At 41.5% G+C, this 21,487-nt stretch overlaps 1 protein-coding gene across 1 annotated transcript; it reads right to left on the bottom strand.

Moving 5' to 3' along the window:
* Positions 1-14,104: 14,104 nt before the first annotated feature.
* On the bottom strand, positions 14,105-21,451 carry LOC116286314 (uncharacterized). Its single transcript, XM_089037892.1, has 3 exons — positions 21,341-21,451; positions 17,718-17,880; positions 14,105-17,264 (listed from the first exon to the last, which is right to left on the bottom strand). Exons 2-3 carry the CDS (start codon positions 17,871-17,873, stop codon positions 15,807-15,809), a joined length of 1,614 nt encoding a protein of 537 aa, XP_088894018.1. The 5' UTR covers positions 17,874-17,880; positions 21,341-21,451; the 3' UTR covers positions 14,105-15,806.
* Between the last annotated feature and the right edge of the window lie 36 nt (positions 21,452-21,487).

The following is a 21,487-nucleotide window of genomic DNA, read 5'->3' as shown; positions in this document are numbered from 1 at the left end:
TTCTTAATAGCCGACGCTCCTTTCCAATAGCCTTCAGGCCCATAGTAAATCCTTTTGAGTTTGTCCTCTACGCGGCCCATTATATGAATTCCAAAACAAGATTGATCTTTCGCCCGTTGAAATCCGCCGTCTTTCCGTCCACTTTGATGGTGATGTTTATGCTTTCTACCAAATTGGACAAGTCATAGCTTAAAGAAATGGGGGTGTATTCTACCAGGTCAAATGGATTACCTTTGGGCAGAAACTTGGACATAAGAGAAGACTTTTCTCCATCGTTGTAACTATGGACCAAGTCGCAATAGACTTCGTAAGAGGATGCGACTTTCCATTTCACAGGTATGGCTGTGTCGGTAATTGTCTTGCCTGAGGCACATAATAATGACCCCAATGGGTCAGACTTTCCAAAAGTTACTGAATAGTTTGGCATATTATGTTTGAAGGTCATTTCGTGCGGCAATCCTGTGGTGAGCGTATAACCGTGTTTTGCTAATTCCTTAGCAAGGGTGATTGGTGTGTAATGTCCATCGGGCAGCAATACGCCTTGATAGTTGCCGCCGCCTTTATGCTCAGTGATCAAGGCATTGACTAAATTATACCAAGAATTGTACAAAGAACAACTAACCAGCCTAACCTTATGGGCTTTAATGGGGGGATTCAGATAAGTGGTAAAGTTATTTTTATCGCTTTCCAAAAAGACGATCATTATATTAGATACGCCAAGGCCACGCCTCCCGCCAGCCCTGCGACTCCTACGAAGACCAACTCACTATCTTTTTGTTTCTTAGAAGGCTGGTAGTAATTCTTAAACTGAGGCTTTCTTAACCTAAAGTCGGGGTGTGCTTGCGCATAAAGTTTGAAGGCGTAGTCTGTGTTTTCGAAGTTCTTATCCGCCTGCATTTTGTCTTGGTAATTCTTGTCCAACCAATCCCTGTAAGCTTGTCTTTTTTCATTCCAAGCTGCCACGTCCCGCTGATATTTCTCCAGCGCTAAATCATGCCTTTTCCTCTCAGCGGCCAAATCTCCGCTTTTGTCGCCTCTGACTAATCTATCCAAATATTGACCACCATAATTAGCTCCAGTGAATGCTAAAGCTGCAATGACTCCACCTGCGACCACGCTAGCCATTATATATTAGAAAATCACACCGTAGGTAGGTACTTTTCCTTCCGTAGGTAATCCTTTACCATGATAGCTCCGCCTACGGCAGCGGTCATCTTGGCAAAGTTAGCGAAGCTCTTGCTTGGGTCTTCAGTAAAGTCTTCTTTGAGCACTTTCTTACCAACCCAACCAATACCCGCAACAATGGAAGTAATAATAGCTGCTTCTTCAACAGTTTTTAACAACGCGGTCGACATTATATTACAGAGCGAGAAGGAAAATCTAGGTCGCCACGGCACGTGGTGATAAATCTACTCCATTTCAGGGATCTTACTTTTTCTAACAGCCGGCTCCACAGGTGCGTGCACGGGCGCGTGATATGTTGGTGGTTCTACTTTTGGCTTCGTAGCCCGCCATTGTAAGTAAAGGCTGCCTGCTGCTATAGCAACTCCTAACGCGCCGATGACGTACCCAGGATTAATAAAGGATTCCTCTTCTCTTTCCTCCACCTTTTCTTCTTTTTTGGCTTTGTTCTTCCTATTCATCTCCGCGAGCTTCTTTCCGGCAGCGACTCTGCCTGGAGATTTAGCCTTGGTAATCTTGGTATCTTCTACGGGAGCCTTTTCTGGTTGTTCTTCGGTGCCACTCATCTTATATTAAGGGACTTGAAGGACTTGACAAGTAACTTGGTTACGACTTGAGAACGACTTAATAATGACCTGACTAAGTACTTACGAATGACTTAACTAGGTACTTACGGTGACTTGACTAAGTACTTACGAATGACTTAACTAGGTACTTGAGGCGACTTGATCAGGTACCTCAGCAAGTGCTGCCTGGAAGACCTTTTCAACGTCCCTGTCCTTCTTGAAGTCCTTCCAAGATGTTCCGAAGGAACCTAGTACCTCCTTCAAGTCAACGTGCTGAGCTACGTGCAAAGCCGCAGAGGCGACTGCCATTAACTTACCGCACTTCAAAGACAACCACCCGCAGGTTATCTTAAGTTCTTGGGCGATGACATAGTCCTCGCTAATGTCCTTCCGTAGTTGCTCCACGTCGTCTATGGGCAGCGCAAGTCCGAGAAGCTTGGTGGCAAGTCGGATAGCGGAGTCTGCTACGGCGTCCGTGGTCTTACTTGCAAGGGCGGCCTCGTACCTCTTATGGAACTTTTTGACTTCCTCTTCTGACAACTTATTAACTTGCTCATGGGTAAGTTCCTTGCCTATCATTTCTTTGCACTTCCCAGAAGACACAAGGATGTTGAGTTGTTCCTTGAGGTTGCTTTCATCTAGCTGCGTGGGGACTTCATCTAAGAGCTGCTCAATGTCCATATATGTTAATGGAATACGGAAACCTCAAAGAGAAGATCATCTTGGAATGTTGGTGCGTTTTTAGGTGCCGCATGTATTCGTGTAACTGTTCCTTGGATATCTCACCGCCGTAGTCGCTTAAGATGGTTTCCAGGTCAGACTTGCTCGGAGTATAAAATACGACAAGTGAACCTATGTTTTCCCTGAAGGGCTTAGAGACGCTGGTAAGCTGCTGCGAGAGCAACCAAACGCTGATATTGTCGTGTCTACCGCTGAAGGCGAGTTTAACGAGCTCGGAAGTGCGTCTTTTTACGTCGTCCCCACAGGCAATGTCATCCAGTATAAGGAGGGTTTGCGTATTCTTGGGGAATTGTTTGTGCCAAAACTTAAGATGGCCGGATAACTCGTTAGGATCTAAGATATCTACAAAGAAGTCGTCATCTTTCACTCCTATGCCCGTCCAGGTGCGGTTATTCACGTAGGTGGGGCAAAGCAGTACGATGTAGTCGAAGCGGTATCTAAAGGGTCCTAATAGCTGCTCTACCACGAACTGCGTTTTACCGCAGCCGGTGGGTCCTACGATCAGAGCATTGCAGGGAATATGGTTCGGATCCATTATATATACGATGGAGCCAGTGGAAGCAGTGCAAAGAATTGTCGCCGACGCAAAAGATAAAAGAGACACCATAGAAATGCAAAGGGAGGAGATAGACCGGCTGAAAGAGCGCGTGCAGGAGTTGTACGATGAAATGTGCGGTCTGAAGCGCGCGGAACGGTTTGGCGCCCTTTTGACGATGGCAACGTGGGCTAAGGAGTCCGTTAAGGACTTCATGCGATATCCCCTGTAGAATGTTGACAATAAGGTTAAATCTTTGTTAAGGATGCCTGGAAACTATTTCAAAGAGTGTCTCAGAATGTTGACAATAAGGTTAAATCTTTGTTAAGGATGCCCGGAAACTATTTCAAAAGTGTCTTAGAATGTTGACAATAAGGTTAAATCTTTGTTAAGGATGCCTGGAAACTATTTAAAAAGTGTCTTAGAATGTTGACAATAAGGTTAAATCTTTGTTAAGGATGCCTGGAAACTATTTCAAAAGTGTCTTAGAATGTTGACAATAAGGTTAAATCTTTGTTAAGGATGCCTGGAAACTATTTAAAAAGTGTCTTAGAATGTTGACAATAAGGTTAAATCTTTGTTAAGTCGCCCATAAGCTATTCCAAAAAATGCCTCAGAATGTTGACAATAAGGTTAAATCTTTGTTAAGTATATATACTATTTAAAAAGTGTCTTAGAATGTTGACGTTTAGGTTAAATCTTTGTTAAGGATGTTAAATGGAGGCTAAGATATTGTTAAGTATATATGGACTGCTCGTTGTGTAAGAAGGTGTTCAGCACCAAACAAAGACTTCAATACCACGTTCGTCGCGGCGTTTGTACAAAGAAACCCCTTAGCCGCGCTTGTAAGGATTGCGGTAAGGAATTCAGCACCGTTCAAAAGATGCAACAACATCAGGATAAACGCATTTGTGGGCTTTGTAAGGACTGTAATAAGGAATTCCACAACCCCTTCGAAATGCAGCAGCATCTGAAAAGGGGCGTCTGTAAACGTTGACGACTACTAAGTATCTTATTACAGAAACTACACTGTCTGGTTCGATTACAGACGCCCCTTTTCAGATGCTGCTGCATTTCGAAGGGGTTGTGGAATTCCTTATTACAGTCCTTACAAAGCCCACAAATGCGTTTATCCTGATGTTGTTGCATCTTTTGAACGGTGCTGAATTCCTTACCGCAATCCTTACAAGCGCGGCTAAGGGGTTTCTTTGTACAAACGCCGCGACGAACGTGGTATTGAAGTCTTTGTTTGGTGCTGAACACCTTCTTACACAACGAGCAGTCCATATATACTTAACAATATCTTAGCCTCCATTTAACATCCTTAACAAAGATTTAACCTAAACGTCAACATTCTAAGACACTTTTTAAATAGTATATATACTTAACAAAGATTTAACCTTATTGTCAACATTCTGAGGCATTTTTTGGAATAGCTTATGGGCGACTTAACAAAGATTTAACCTTATTGTCAACATTCTAAGACACTTTTTAAATAGTTTCCAGGCATCCTTAACAAAGATTTAACCTTATTGTCAACATTCTAAGACACTTTTGAAATAGTTTCCAGGCATCCTTAACAAAGATTTAACCTTATTGTCAACATTCTAAGACACTTTTTAAATAGTTTCCAGGCATCCTTAACAAAGATTTAACCTTATTGTCAACATTCTAAGACACTTTTGAAATAGTTTCCGGGCATCCTTAACAAAGATTTAACCTTATTGTCAACATTCTGAGACACTCTTTGAAATAGTTTCCAGGCATCCTTAACAAAGATTTAACCTTATTGTCAACATTCTACAGGGGATATCGCATGAAGTCCTTAACGGACTCCTTAGCCCACGTTGCCATCGTCAAAAGGGCGCCAAACCGTTCCGCGCGCTTCAGACCGCACATTTCATCGTACAACTCCTGCACGCGCTCTTTCAGCCGGTCTATCTCCTCCCTTTGCATTTCTATGGTGTCTCTTTTATCTTTTGCGTCGGCGACAATTCTTTGCACTGCTTCCACTGGCTCCATCGTATATATAATGGATCCGAACCATATTCCCTGCAATGCTCTGATCGTAGGACCCACCGGCTGCGGTAAAACGCAGTTCGTGGTAGAGCAGCTATTAGGACCCTTTAGATACCGCTTCGACTACATCGTACTGCTTTGCCCCACCTACGTGAATAACCGCACCTGGACGGGCATAGGAGTGAAAGATGACGACTTCTTTGTAGATATCTTAGATCCTAACGAGTTATCCGGCCATCTTAAGTTTTGGCACAAACAATTCCCCAAGAATACGCAAACCCTCCTTATACTGGATGACATTGCCTGTGGGGACGACGTAAAAAGACGCACTTCCGAGCTCGTTAAACTCGCCTTCAGCGGTAGACACGACAATATCAGCGTTTGGTTGCTCTCGCAGCAGCTTACCAGCGTCTCTAAGCCCTTCAGGGAAAACATAGGTTCACTTGTCGTATTTTATACTCCGAGCAAGTCTGACCTGGAAACCATCTTAAGCGACTACGGCGGTGAGATATCCAAGGAACAGTTACACGAATACATGCGGCACCTAAAAACGCACCAACATTCCAAGATGATCTTCTCTTTGAGGTTTCCGTATTCCATTAACATATATGGACATTGAGCAGCTCTTAGATGAAGTCCCCACGCAGCTAGATGAAAGCAACCTCAAGGAACAACTCAACATCCTTGTGTCTTCTGGGAAGTGCAAAGAAATGATAGGCAAGGAACTTACCCATGAGCAAGTTAATAAGTTGTCAGAAGAGGAAGTCAAAAAGTTCCATAAGAGGTACGAGGCCGCCCTTGCAAGTAAGACCACGGACGCCGTAGCAGACTCCGCTATCCGACTTGCCACCAAGCTTCTCGGACTTGCGCTGCCCATAGACGACGTGGAGCAACTACGGAAGGACATTAGCGAGGACTATGTCATCGCCCAAGAACTTAAGATAACCTGCGGGTGGTTGTCTTTGAAGTGCGGTAAGTTAATGGCAGTCGCCTCTGCGGCTTTGCACGTAGCTCAGCACGTTGACTTGAAGGAGGTACTAGGTTCCTTCGGAACATCTTGGAAGGACTTCAAGAAGGACAGGGACGTTGAAAAGGTCTTCCAGGCAGCACTTGCTGAGGTACCTGATCAAGTCGCCTCAAGTACCTAGTTAAGTCATTCGTAAGTACTTAGTCAAGTCACCGTAAGTACCTAGTTAAGTCATTCGTAAGTACTTAGTCAGGTCATTATTAAGTCGTTCTCAAGTCGTAACCAAGTTACTTGTCAAGTCCTTCAAGTCCCTTAATATAAGATGAGTGGCACCGAAGAACAACCAGAAAAGGCTCCCGTAGAAGATACCAAGATTACCAAGGCTAAATCTCCAGGCAGAGTCGCTGCCGGAAAGAAGCTCGCGGAGATGAATAGGAAGAACAAAGCCAAAAAAGAAGAAAAGGTGGAGGAAAGAGAAGAGGAATCCTTTATTAATCCTGGGTACGTCATCGGCGCGTTAGGAGTTGCTATAGCAGCAGGCAGCCTTTACTTACAATGGCGGGCTACGAAGCCAAAAGTAGAACCACCAACATATCACGCGCCCGTGCACGCACCTGTGGAGCCGGCTGTTAGAAAAAGTAAGATCCCTGAAATGGAGTAGATTTATCACCACGTGCCGTGGCGACCTAGATTTTCCTTCTCGCTCTGTAATATAATGTCGACCGCGTTGTTAAAAACTGTTGAAGAAGCAGCTATTATTACTTCCATTGTTGCGGGTATTGGTTGGGTTGGTAAGAAAGTGCTCAAAGAAGACTTTACTGAAGACCCAAGCAAGAGCTTCGCTAACTTTGCCAAGATGACCGCTGCCGTAGGCGGAGCTATCATGGTAAAGGATTACCTACGGAAGGAAAAGTACCTACCTACGGTGTGATTTTCTAATATATAATGGCTAGCGTGGTCGCAGGTGGAGTCATTGCAGCTTTAGCATTCACTGGAGCTAATTATGGTGGTCAATATTTGGATAGATTAGTCAGAGGCGACAAAAGCGGAGATTTGGCCGCTGAGAGGAAAAGGCATGATTTAGCGCTGGAGAAATATCAGCGGGACGTGGCAGCTTGGAATGAAAAAAGACAAGCTTACAGGGATTGGTTGGACAAGAATTACCAAGACAAAATGCAGGCGGATAAGAACTTCGAAAACACAGACTACGCCTTCAAACTTTATGCGCAAGCACACCCCGACTTTAGGTTAAGAAAGCCTCAGTTTAAGAATTACTACCAGCCTTCTAAGAAACAAAAAGATAGTGAGTTGGTCTTCGTAGGAGTCGCAGGGCTGGCGGGAGGCGTGGCCTTGGCGTATCTAATATAATGATCGTCTTTTTGGAAAGCGATAAAAATAACTTTACCACTTATCTGAATCCCCCCATTAAAGCCCATAAGGTTAGGCTGGTTAGTTGTTCTTTGTACAATTCTTGGTATAATTTAGTCAATGCCTTGATCACTGAGCATAAAGGCGGCGGCAACTATCAAGGCGTATTGCTGCCCGATGGACATTACACACCAATCACCCTTGCTAAGGAATTAGCAAAACACGGTTATACGCTCACCACAGGATTGCCGCACGAAATGACCTTCAAACATAATATGCCAAACTATTCAGTAACTTTTGGAAAGTCTGACCCATTGGGGTCATTATTATGTGCCTCAGGCAAGACAATTACCGACACAGCCATACCTGTGAAATGGAAAGTCGCATCCTCTTACGAAGTCTATTGCGACTTGGTCCATAGTTACAACGATGGAGAAAAGTCTTCTCTTATGTCCAAGTTTCTGCCCAAAGGTAATCCATTTGACCTGGTAGAATACACCCCCATTTCTTTAAGCTATGACTTGTCCAATTTGGTAGAAAGCATAAACATCACCATCAAAGTGGACGGAAAGACGGCGGATTTCAACGGGCGAAAGATCAATCTTGTTTTGGAATTCATATAATGGGCCGCGTAGAGGACAAACTCAAAAGGATTTACTATGGGCCTGAAGGCTATTGGAAAGGAGCGTCGGCTATTAAGAAACTCGCGACCGCGGCCAGGGTATCAGAAGAAACGGCTAAGAACTGGTTGAAAAAACAAACCCTCTGGCAGGTTTATCTTCCCGTGCCTAAGTACATTCCCAGGCCCAGCTTTACCGTAAATACCTCTAATGAAGTTCATCAGGCGGATTTGCTTTTCTTACCGCACGACAAGGTGAGAAAAAAGACCTATAGATACGCTTTGACCGTAGTCGATATCGCAAGCAGATACAAGGACGCCGAACCCATAACCAGCAAGGATTCTGGGGAAGTCGCAGAAGCCCTAGGTAGGATTTATAAGCGCGTCTTGAAATGGCCTAAGCTGCTGCAAGTGGATGCGGGGACAGAGTTCATGGGCGTGGTTACCAAGACCCTGAAAGACCACAGCACCAAAATTAGGAGAGCCGAAGCAGAGTACCACAGGGGTCAGAGCATTGTCGAAAGATTTAATAAGACCCTGGCCGAGCGTCTCTTTGGGTACCAGTATTGGAAAGAGCTGGAAGATCCCTCCAAACGCAACAGGGAATGGACCCAGAGGCTCCCCCAGGTCGTCGCGGCTTTGAACAACGAGGCGGCCAGGGCTACGGGGATAAAACCCAAGGATGCCATAAAAAAGAAACACGTGGAACACAAGTCCTACGTCAGAAGTTCAAGGGCGGTCTTCCCCCATGAAAAAAAATTAGGTAATGTCACAGTCCGATATCTCTACGGACCGGGTGAATTAGAAGGAGGATCCAAAAGAGCTACGGATCCTAATTGGTCTTTGGAAACTTACCAGATCCGAAGTGCGATAGCTAAGAAGGGTCAGCCCATCTTGTATTATCTTCACGATGGCCCCACACGTGGGTTCGTCATGGAAGAACTGCTTATCGTGTGATGTCCGAATGCTATCGTATGCACTCCGTCATCACACATCCATCGCTTACCGTCAAATGCAGACAGTGACACCTTCTCCTGCGTGACGTTATGTATCTGATGACCATAGCTGCGCAGGCTGTTCATCTTATGCCGCTGTTCCTTGCGTGTTCGTAATACGTTGAGGTAGGACTCGTGCGTAATGTCCTTCTTAACCACGTACTTTTTTACGCCTTTAGCTTTCTTTTCTACGCCGTCTAACTTTAGCACGCTGTACATCTTTGGTTTCAGACCCACGTACTCTACTATGGGTTTTCCTAACATTTCGTCTTTCATCTTCCCAATTACCTTCTTATTCTTCGCAGAGTAAAGGAAGTGCTCCTTCGGGTAACCGCTGGTGTCGTACTCGTCTATGTCGGGGAGGCAGTCTTTGTAAACGTCTTCCGTTTGCACTTCTAGAATTAGGGAGTCGGTGTCTGTGTACAGGAGGCGACAGCGGTCTCCGTACTTTGGCTTAAGCTTATCGTAGTAGAACTCGTACATAAGCAGCTTCGATAGATCCAGCACCGTAAAGCCTGTGTAAACGGGCTTGTTTAGTAAGAGGTTTGCCCTTTTCATGTGAATCACGTAGAAGTTCAGCATTTCTACGTATCTAACGAAGCCTGGCTGTGACACGTATGCTTCTGCTTCCTCTTTGGTGCTGACTATTTTTACGCTTACGCGCTTGCGGATGTTCTCCATTGTCTTTCCGAACACGCTGTTGTTCATCAGTTTGAAGAGGTTTTTCTCGAAGTCATTTTTCGCTGCGGTACGCTTTTGCGTGTTAAAGTCAATGTAGGGGCGCATCCAGGGTTCCTGCGTGAATTTTAGGACTCTGTGGATCTTCTCTACGCGCATTCCGTGTCGCACGTAGAACTGCAGGTTGCGGTAATGTACCACATACTTCTTCTTATCCATCAGGTTCATAGTTAGTTTCCTGTACGGTTTGTAACCAGGGCACATTTGCTTTTGCAGCGGACTTAGCTGCTTAAATGGTATCTCTATCGCTTCTGGTGCTAAGGGGAACTCATTGTGTTCATCGTGCAGGCGCTCTGGGTACTCCAGATCCACTTCTAAAACGTAACCCTTGTCTTCCTCCTTTCCTACCTGCATGTAGAAGTCTATCGGCTTCACTGGATCCCATTCGAAGTCTCTCACAGGTAGGTACTGTGACATTGCCCAACCATAAAGGTTATTCGCATCCAGGTAGTAAATGTATGTGGTTGGTTTCTCTGGGTCGTGCTCTACTAAGGGGTTGTTTGCGCGGGCGTAACGTCGGCTGGGTCCGCATACGCCGCCACGAATACCGTCTTCCATAAAGCGGTACATGTCGTACTCCGTTAGGAGATCCAACTGCGCATTTGTCTTCTTTAACAAAGCACTCCAGCTGAGCCCAGGAGCCGTGTAGAAATTAGCGGGATCCAATCCGTAATATTCTATAGCCATCTTTCTGAAACTTTGGAAAACGTCTGCAAGCAGCACTACGTCAGACCTTAGGTAGATGTCGTGGTAGTCCCCCATGTTCTCACAGGAGTACTTTTCCCACACGTCTAACGCATGCTGGTACTCCTCATCCTTTATGCCGGACTCGTTTAGGGTGCTGTAGAAGCGATCTTTGGGTGGTAGGGACTCTTTGAATCGATCCCAGGAATCCATGTATTCGTATGGGTAGACTCCTTTCCTTTCCGCACCATATTGACTGGAAATGGGAAAGTTGGTGTTATACTTTACGAGGTTTGCCAAGGAGTCCGCCATAAACTGCTGCGAATCTAAGAACTTTAGCTTACCCACAGTTACGGACATGTAGCGCTCTTTGTTGTTGGGTATGCATTTGACGTCGGAGCCGTCAGTTCCTTGTAGTAGCAAATGGGAGTCGTACCCGCGGAGGTTGTGAAAGAACACCGGAATCTCCATGTCTGGATTTACTTTGAAGTTTATATTGCATTTCCAATGAGCCGCTCCTCTGTATTTACCAGTGATGTGGCAGTGATCCCTAACCTTATCCACATAGAAATCCTCAACAAATGCTTTGTGGCAGTGAATGCAGTGCGTGGAGGGCTTTCCCGGCTTCTCACCTTTCTTAGCATACTTCCCGCATTTAAAATGAGCTTCTCCTAGATACTTTCCATCTTCATCCCACGCTTTCTTGGCTCGTCTTCCAAACTGAAGAAGCGTATGTTGGCAAATGTGGCATTTTTTTGCCTTGTTAAAAGCCTCCTGGTTCTCTTTGGTAAATTCCATCTTCTTTGGACGTCTTAATTGTTCTCTTATCTCCCCCTCCTCTTCTCGCAATGCTTCTAGAAACTCATTAGCTGCGTTCTTACCTCGGTAAATCACAGGAGGGTTTGCTTTACCGTCTGATCTGACTACTATGTAACCAAAGGAGCAGATCTCGTGTAATCCTATCTTATTCGTGGCACCACGTTTCTGCTCTTCCTTAGTTATCAACGCTTCGAAGTCTGCATATATCACGTAAGGCACTTGCATCTGCTTTTGATGGTTTGCGTATGAAAGCTCTTTGTTGGTGGGCATCTGGATCCGTTGCGCCACTTCTTCGACTCCGCGGCAGATCTCATCGTGTTTCTTTAGGGCATTTAAGGATGTAAATGACAGCAAGCAGCAGTCGCAGAAGTACTTTTTGCCTTTGTGCTTAGTATGTCTGTAGAATAGTCTGCTAATGTGTTTAACCCATGAGTAGTGTCCGCCGTGGTAGAATAAATGTACGCGCTCTCCTTTACTTTTTGACAGAACTAACGGTACTATCGTCTGCTCTCTGACTCCGTAAACGTTAATTGCTAGATCGTTTATTTCCTCAAATATGGGGATGTCTATCAACTGCATGGGAAATTCCACACCATCCCACTCTAAATCGTCTGTGGGATACTTACTTGTCCTACAGGGATCCTTCTCTGCTGGATACAGTGCAGACCTGATTGCCCACATAAAGCATCGATTGTCTTCATTCTTCACGTTTACAATAGCCTTCTTCCTTTCTACCCACGTTGGTAGCGGTACGTAACTCCCCCCTCGTATGGGTACGTACCTGGCCATACTTATCTCTATTCCTTCAACCTCCTCTACTGTCCAACCCGATCCTTCTTTCGTGTAGTTAGACAGCGACTCCATTATTGCTTCTAAGGCTTCACTGAGTGACCTATCCAGATTCGTGGATTCTAATATCACTAACGACTTTGATCGCAACATTGCTGTCGTCATTACCTCGTCTTTTGACAAACTTACTTCTACCATTATGCTCGCTTTCGGGGCTCCTAATTCTTCTATACCTTTTCGGAGAGTCCTTTTAACCTTCCTTTCTGACTGACGCCAAAACTGTCTAACGTCAATCTCACCGTTACCGGGTATTGACACCGTGCTGAAGTTGCTTTGGGATTCCATCTATATAATAGGAAATATTTTATACCTAATACCAAGCACTTTTTAGGTCGTCGTAGTCGTACTCACAGTCCTGACAATGCCAAAACAATTTAACCTTAGTCTCAAACTTCTTACCACATCCACAATCATAACTGCTCATACACTTCGTCTTCATTTTCAAATGCTTTTTCAAATCCGCTTCTTTCTTAAAAGTTCTCTTACATTCTTCGCACTCCATATATAGACTAACATATTTAAGTGCGCTGTTGCCCTCAACCACACTTGGAGTGGGGGTCGTCCGTAGGTGGATTTTTGACGCGGGTCTTGCCCGTGTCGAGATTGCGCTGGAACCCCCATTCCCTATACTACTTAATAATATTGTAGCAATATAAAAGTGTAGCAATAATAATTCTAAAAATTTAGGGATAAACAGCTAATAAATATAAGTAAAAAAATTATTATTATCGTCATTATCGCCATCATTACAGTTATCATTGTAAAAAAAACGTCATCGCTTATCACCACCGCAAGTATAGCAGTGGCGCAGCTCAACGGCTTCGAGCTGAAAGCATGTAAAGACGCCTTTAGCAGTCGTTTTCATCATCGTCATGTAACATTTGTTATCACCGCCATCGCCATCTCCACAAGAGATCATGACCATATCATCACCATCACCATCATCACCACCTTCATTATCATCTCCATCATCACAATCGTCATCATCATCACCACTACCACCACCATCATCATCATCATCATACAGATGTACATAATATTTTCTCACAAATCTCACGGTCAAGTGAATAGCCTGAATCAACAGGAGCAAAGTTTCGCAAAATTTCGATAATAGTCTACAAAATTATCTTATTTATTTATTTTAGGACTATTACATCATATTTTCTCTCTGTCACAAAACAATCCCACAGTCACGTGATAAGCCTGCGTTAACAGCCGTTTCTTGCACTTCAATCCGTATCCAAAACGGCCTTTTACACAGGCTATCACGTGGTATGTGACCCCACCCACTGTCTTTGACGAAACACTCAAACAATGCTGCTTAGAGTTGTTTGTTGATTGAACACTTTGTTTGACTCTCCGGAATACTTGGTTATTACATTTATGGTTGGAGGGGTTATTGCATTTATGGTGGGTTTTGATTATTACATTTATGGTTAAATTTTATTACATTTATAATGGGCTCGATTATTACATTTATGGTTGACTGTTATGACATTTATGGTGGGTATTACATTTATGGTGGGTATTAGATATTAACATATTGGGAATATAAACCTTCGTATCTTAAAGACCCGACATTCAAATGACGAAATATTTTCACAATCAACTATCCACTATCTAAAGAATCAATTCTGAAAATATATTGTGCAAAGGCTTATAAGCAGTTTAACATACAGTAATATATATAGAAATCAGACTCTTCCGCAGTGCCGCAGTCCCCCGCTCGGCCATCCTATACTTCTTCCTGCAACCCAACCAGGCTGTTCTTCATCGCTTTCAAAACATGAACACTTATTGCATATTGGCATTTCATAAGAAATACAAACGTATTTCGTGGTTGCAAAACACGAATCACACATATCGGACGCTATTTTGCTTTCCCGGGATCCGGAATCAGCTGCCGAGCCTCTCATATAACACAGGAAGCCATGTTGACGTTTATGCGCATGCACAGCTCATGATAAACCTGCTTGCCCCCCCCCCCCCCCTTTTGCGATTAAATATAATATATGCATTAGGTTCGGTTCATGAAAAGTTCGTCGTTTAATAATAATAATAATGATAATAATAATAATAATAATAATAATAAACATTTAAATAGCGCCATTTCCAGAAGCTCAATGGCGCTTTACAAAGTCGCTTGAATCAGATTAGCTCCGAAGTCGTAATTCCCGACCGCTTCAGTCGATCTTAACGATTGGTTCGATCTCAATGTTATGGTCGAACTTAATTGGATCAGACGTCGTACTTTTCATGATCTTAATTCTTAACATTTGGTTCGGCGCATGAAAAATTCGACGTTGGCTTGTCCCATAACATAGGATATGGCTGCTGTTCTTTTCCACTGAGGGGCGGATCATTGATTTTTTCACTCATTTGTTGTGTAATGAACGACTTTTTTGTTTACTTCGAATCCAAAAGAAAAAAAGAAAAAGAAAAAAAGAAAAAGTCGAGTCGATCATTCCAAGTCCCTTTTTATTTTCACTTTTATCTATCGTCCGTCTCCACTAGTAATGGACCAGCTACTTCTCCTGTACTTGCCCCATAGAGCTCAGTGTTGGGCCCTGTCCTTTTCACATTATGCTTCTCCTCTGGAAGATATTGTATGATGTACGCCGACGATTCTGTACCTGTTCGTTCATCTAAAATAAGTCTAAGATGTTACACCCGTGACGTGGCACACCTTCTGGTGCGACCGTTGGCTTCACCGATTGTGTAACTGTGTATAGTGCAGTTTTCGTATGACTGTGAAAAGCTCAGTGCCGTAAGCATGACGTGCCGCTACAATGATATGTTCTAAAGTGCCGTGATCTTGGCGTGACCGTGTCCGCGCCGTGTTTATGCCGTGATCCCGGTGTTTGATTGGATGGAGAGTAAATTCTCGTTCAAAGTGATTTGTCTGGCGTATCCCTTGCTGTGTCAGGACCGTGTTCGTGCCGTGAACTTTTCACAGTCATACGAAAACTGTACTATGTTGTGCATGTGTTGTCTACTTATTGTTACGCATGGTTGCATTTGCACATTGAAAAGCATGCCGTCATGTGTACAACAGTTTTCCAAGACGATTAATTTTGAAATTTGGCACATTTATGTTATGTTCTTAATAATAATAATAATAACTTCCTGGTTTTATATCAAAACGAGTCTCTGTACGCATGGCTCATCCTTATATCATCCTTTCATCCATATATAGTGATCTGGCCATGGTCTTTCAATTCAAACATTCCTATGGCTTTCGCCGGTATACGTTCGTCAAGAGAATATCGTATATGGGCACGGAAACTCGCTCTTAAAGCAAATGCCATATCGCAATACGAACATTCATATGGCTTTTCATGGTATGTATTCCAAGGTGTACTTTGAGATGACACGAGTGAAAAACGTCTGCGCATGATCTAAATCTTATGCAAATTAGTCAAATCATCTGTAAATTTGGCTTTCAAACATGCCTGATAAATTGGACTTCACAAAATGCCAAAACTTAGTGTCCATGCTTGAAACTTAAGGCTAATTCTTTCATATTGTGTTACTTATAGTACAGTATCGTGGTGTGGCAATTGTATACTCGCGAATTTTTTGTATACTTGGAGAAAACAAATATTTATTTTCTCACTCGAATCCTTAGAAAAAGTGCTGAAATGCACGCATGCGCAAACGTTTTTCTCTAGTGTCCTTTGAGATTACTTTTATCTGCAAATGCCATATCACAGTACGAGTATTCCTATGGCTTTTCATCGGTATGCGTTCGTAGATGGGCACGGAAACTCGCTCTTGCAGCAAATGCCTTGTCACAGTACGAACATTCAAATGGCTTTTCACCGGTATGTACTCGAAGGTGTACTTTGAGATTACTTTTGTCTGCAAATGCCTTGTCACAGTACGAACATCCATATGGTTTTTCACCGGTATGCGTTCGTAGATGGGTATCCAGTTTCGTTTTTATAGTAAATGCTTTATTGCAATACCAACATACATATGGCTTGACACCGGTATTTAATCGTAGATGACCATCAAAAGTACCTTTCTGTGCAAATGTCATATCACAATACGAACATTTACATGGCTCTTCAACGGTATGTGTTCTTATATGTGCACGGAAACTCGCTCTTGCAGCAAATGCCATATCGCAATGCGAACATTTAAATGGCTTTTCACCGGTATGTATTCGAAGGTGTACTCTGAGATTACTTTTGTCTGCAAATGCCTTGTCACAGTACGAACATCCATATGGCTTTTCACCGGTGTGCGTTCGTAGATGGATGTTCAGGTTTGCTTTCATAGTAAATGCTTTATTACAAAACCAACATTTATATGGCTCGTTGCCGGTATGAATTCGTAGATGACCGTTGAAAGTGACTTTCTGTGCAAATGCCATATCACAGTACGAACATTCATACGGCTTTTCAACGTTATGCGTTCTTAGATGGGTACGCCAACTCGCTCTTGCAGCAAATGCCTTATCACAATACGAACATTCATATGGCTTTTCACCGGTATGTACTCGAAAGTGTACATTGAGATTACTTTTGTTTGTAAAAGTCTTGTCACAATACGAACATTCATATGGCTTTTCACCGGTATGTACTCGAAAGTGTACATTGAGATTACTTTTGTTTGTAAAAGTCTTGTCACAATACGAACATTCATATGGCTTTTCACCGGTATGTACTCGAAAGTGTACATTGAGATTACTTTTGTTTGTAAAAGTCTTGTTACAGTACGAACATCCATATGGCTTTTCGCCGGTATGTGTTCGTATATGAAGATCAAGACAACCTTTCCTTTTAAATGTTCTACCGCAGTAAGAGCAGTCATAAGTCTTGGTATTACTCTTGTGCTGGGGTTGTACATTTTGCACAATCTCCTTTTCTTTCATCTTGGTAATTATGGTACTCAATGACTCATCCATCCCATAATCTTCACTAACTTCATCAAGGTTCTCGTTAACATCAGTGTTATTGAACGTGTTCTGCTCACTGACATCAATCGTAACATCATCGCTTACTTCTTCTTTTATTTCGAGGCTTTCGCTCTCCCTATTTTCCACTTGTCGTTCATTGTCTACATACATTGAGGTACAGTGATTGACACATCCGTAGTCTTCAGTCTGTGTAGCCACACTGCACAGTTCATTTCGTACACCTGGTACATCACTGGTCTGTACTTTGAGGATGGTATTCTAGATTAACAAGTAAAATGATTAATAGAACCATCCCTGTTCCATACCACTAAATTAAGCTTAGGTAGCAGGTCGTTTGTATGATGACGTCATTTTTTACATTACCAATGATGCTTGGCGAATTTTCTTCCTTATTTACTGAATTTGTATTTTCTCATGAAAATAGGAAGACAATATTGTTGGTAATTAATTGAACAAAAGAAAGTTTTCTAGGGAGTCAGGTAATAGTAGTAAATGACGCTATAATGCAAGTGACCTATAGTCTTTGCTCTTGTGTTCTAAGTTTCTAGACAATATTCAATATTTATGACTGTGGCAATGCATGATGTAGGTTCAATATATAGAAGTATTATTGTACATAATGTGGCATACAGTAAGAGAAGACCACAACACAGAAGAGCACGCCAAATGAAAGGAGGTCCGAGCATGAAATGCAGAATAGACTTACAGTACCTTAGAGTGTGGAGAATTTGTGGGCCATCTGAGTTCTCCAGTCTTAATGTTGTAATAAAACAAAATCTCTCCAGAATCACAGGCATATCCAAACCAATCTGACTCTGTTTCATCCAAGTTCATTTCTTCTCTCTTTATGTGGTCACCGGAAGCCATTGATATTCTAAAATAAATATAAAACCATTTCTTTAGCACCAGTGAAGTGATTTGAAGACAAATCATTGTCTCGACACCATCTCAACACTGTCTCTACCTTATAGATAGAGGTATATTCTACCTTATGTCAAATAAGTAGAGAGTGGCACCTTTTTCTTATTAGTGAGTTTGATCATACTTTACCTATTCTACAGGAACTTGGATGGTTTAAGACAAACTACAATTACATGATGTTACTATGGTATACAAATAACTGAATGGATTAACACCCAACTACCTTAGTTTTAAACTTGTAAAAAATTCAGAGAGACACTCATAACACTCGACAAAAAAAAAACAACAGTTTAACTGGTTGGCTTAGTTAGTTGAGGATCAGCCTTTCATGTGGGAGATCTTGGTTTGAGTCCTAGCCGGACCAGCACTCAGGGTCTTCAAATAGCTGAGGACAAAGTGGTTAGACTTTCAAGTGGCTCGGATGATCACTTTAAATAATGGTCCCATCTCTCCACATTTCATAATTACTAACCAATATCGGAAGGATGTAAAAGAACCAAGAGGATGCAAAGAAACCCCCGCACGTAAGTAGCATAAAAAGATTCTCAACTTCAATGTAAAGCGCCTTTGATATCCATATAGAAAGGGCACTACATGAATCATAATGTGTGTATGAGAATATATATGAAACATATATTTATACTGCAGTTGTAATGTATCAAATTGAGCTGATCATTGCAGAACATTAAGCAATTTATGAAGCTGCAAATTGAAAGATTAATAAAAATTCTGAGTCTTGAACGGGATTTGAACCCGTGCCCGGGCGATTCCAGAGCCATGCTCTAATTGCTGAGCTACCAAATCTCATATGAGACTTCAAGGACGCATTAGGTAGGTTTATTGGCCCGATAGGAGATATATATATGTGTGTGTGTGTGTGTGTGTGTGTGTGTGTGTATGAGAACATATATGAAATATATATTTGTATTACAGTTGTAATGTACTGTATCAAATTGAGCTGATCCTCATATGAATTTTGTTATGGGTGATCTACCCTTGAGGAAAATATATAGTCTACTTAAAGTGCCTATATCACCCTTCTGACAATATTCACAGTATTAATTCTACATGGGGTAAGATGTTGAATAACACTAAAAAAATATATAGTTTAAGTGCAACTTCTTGAAGTCTTAAAGGTTTTTCCATGCCATATGCTAATGCTGTGACGTATGAGGAGTAATCATTTAATATACAAAACACTTCTGGTACAGATAAATTAAATTTGAAATATGTCATTGTTTTCCTCATTGCTCTTATAGAAATGATTGCAAGTTAGTTTTCCCATAGAAGCCGGTGTTTCGAATTACGAGGAACAACAAATAACCATAAATGCCTCCTCATTATTAGCATTAGCATATGACATGGAAAAACCTTCATAACTTCAAGAAGCCGCACTCAAACTATGTAATTTTTTCGGGTTATTCAACATCTTACCCAATGTAGAAATCAATACTGAGAATATTGTCAGAAGGGTGATAGGCACTTTAAATAAATAGTCTACTGCATTACCTTGATATTTTGAGCTTTTTGTAAATTTTGATTTCTTAGAAACAGTTATAATGTCTTTATACTGTGGAATATGGGTTTGGCATTCTTGATCATGCATTAAATAAAATTAGTTTCTAGTGTTGGTCATTTAATCTTTTATAGTTTGTAAGATTAACAAGATTTTGTAATTGTCATTGGGACACGTAATGATGTGGCACTAAAAATAAATAAGATTAACTCTTTTTTCTCTTGATTAGATAAATCTATCTTCAATTATTGATTTGAATTAAAAAAGGAAATAAAAAGTCTTATCTTCTTTGTTGTTATTATATGAAGTTTACTTTTGAATTTTAAAATCGAGATTATGAAATTGTATAAAATACTTGTAAATTATGACTCAAAAACCCAAATTTTGGTGACCCAGCTAGAAGGTCATGTCAAATCAAGTACGTAAGATGAGACAAAGTGAAGCAGAGATTGGAACCACTATATATTGCCTACTCTATCCCTAGTCCTTAACCCAACCATCCACTTTATCACGCTTTGATGGATCTTTTTCAAAAGTATCACGTGTTCAGATTTGAGATGAGGCATTTTTGGGCAAGACTATTACTCATACTAGGAAAAACACACACAAAAACTTTAAAATTATGTTAAGGAAAGAATGCTTTGAAGTTTTTTTTTAGTGTGGGAACAGGATAATACCTTTTTGAAAAAAAATATAGCTCACTTTTAGAAATATAGCTCATTCTAATCACAGGCAACTACATTTACAAGAGAATGTATGGGGATTTAGAATATGTTGTATCTTATTTGGAAAAACGTGAATAAAAGTTTGTCAACTTGCCTGTTGTGTCAATTTGTTTATTTTGAACTCCTGTATGCAGTTTCAGCAAGTTTTAAAGGTATTTAAGATAATGTTTAAGAAAAACATTCCAACATTAAGTAATAATGACAAGGTAGGAAGATGCTGAGCCGAATTTGCTGTCACTGGTGTCCATTGTGAATGTTTTTTCTCAGAAAATACTAATCCAATGAGGATTTTGCTTCATGTGAGCACAAAGGAATAGTCTACCAATAAATCTATGTGATTCAATTGGATCTAGCTGTAGTTACAAACTAGCAGTCCTCCCTTAAACTTTAAAAAGGTACTCCAATGAACACCAGGAAATCCACGATCATGGCTGCTCGCCCAACTTTTGCGGCTAAGGACTTGAAACCAACTAGCTTAGAAAAAGACAACAACTAAATATATAAAGATTTTGCCTTAGTCGGATAAAGCCAAGTGAATCTACCTCAAATCATTAGGAGCAGTAAAGAAAATCATAACGAAAGAACTGCCGAAAGATAGGACAAACTGGAACAAAACCTTAACCTTGTCATTATAATTACTTAATGTTGGAATGTTTTTCTTTATGCCCTTCAAAACTCGCTGAAACTGCATGCAGAAGTTAAAAAAAAAATGACACAACAGGTAAGTCAACAAACTTTTATTCACGTTTTTCCAAATAAAATATGGCATATTCTAAATCCCCATACGTTCTCTTGTAAATGTAGTGAGCTTGGGCTGCCTGTGCTCTAATCTTATCACACTGCAAGCGATATTCTCGCGCATCTGGAAAGTCATCTAGGATTTGGCTGCCAAAACCGCATTAATTTTTAGCCATTTGAAATGTTCTTCCAAAAGATTAGTACAGTAATAAATATAATAGATCGTGTTCTGTAGCAAATAAAGTATATTATTTTGCAAATTGTTACCAGGATCAGTATTCTGTATTGTTATACCGAGAAAGAATGCATCGGGAATGCATCTTCGTTTTCTTGTCGTTTTTTTACACACATTAGTTGTCGTTTCATCAGCACTTTTATCAAACGAACAGCACTAAATACCCACTACACAACCCAATACATCATTAATGACTTACCTGACGTACCAGTTGACCAAAAAACAATTTGTTTGCGCAGGAAAATCGACGAAAATGACAAAATATTCGAAAGAAAAAAATGACAGCAATCCAGCTCATCCAGCTACAAATAATAAAGCTTCGAATCAAAGCTTAGATTTTAGTGTT

This window comes from Actinia tenebrosa, unplaced genomic scaffold (genome assembly GCF_029948245.1).
Source record: "Actinia tenebrosa isolate PJP-AT-01 unplaced genomic scaffold, QUT_ActTen_1.0 PGA_scaffold5__44_contigs__length_20552954, whole genome shotgun sequence".
NCBI classification, from domain to species: Eukaryota; Metazoa; Cnidaria; class Anthozoa; order Actiniaria; family Actiniidae; genus Actinia; species Actinia tenebrosa.
The sequence above is the reverse complement of the archived record's forward strand: the minus strand, read 5'-3'. Positions and strand labels throughout refer to the sequence as shown.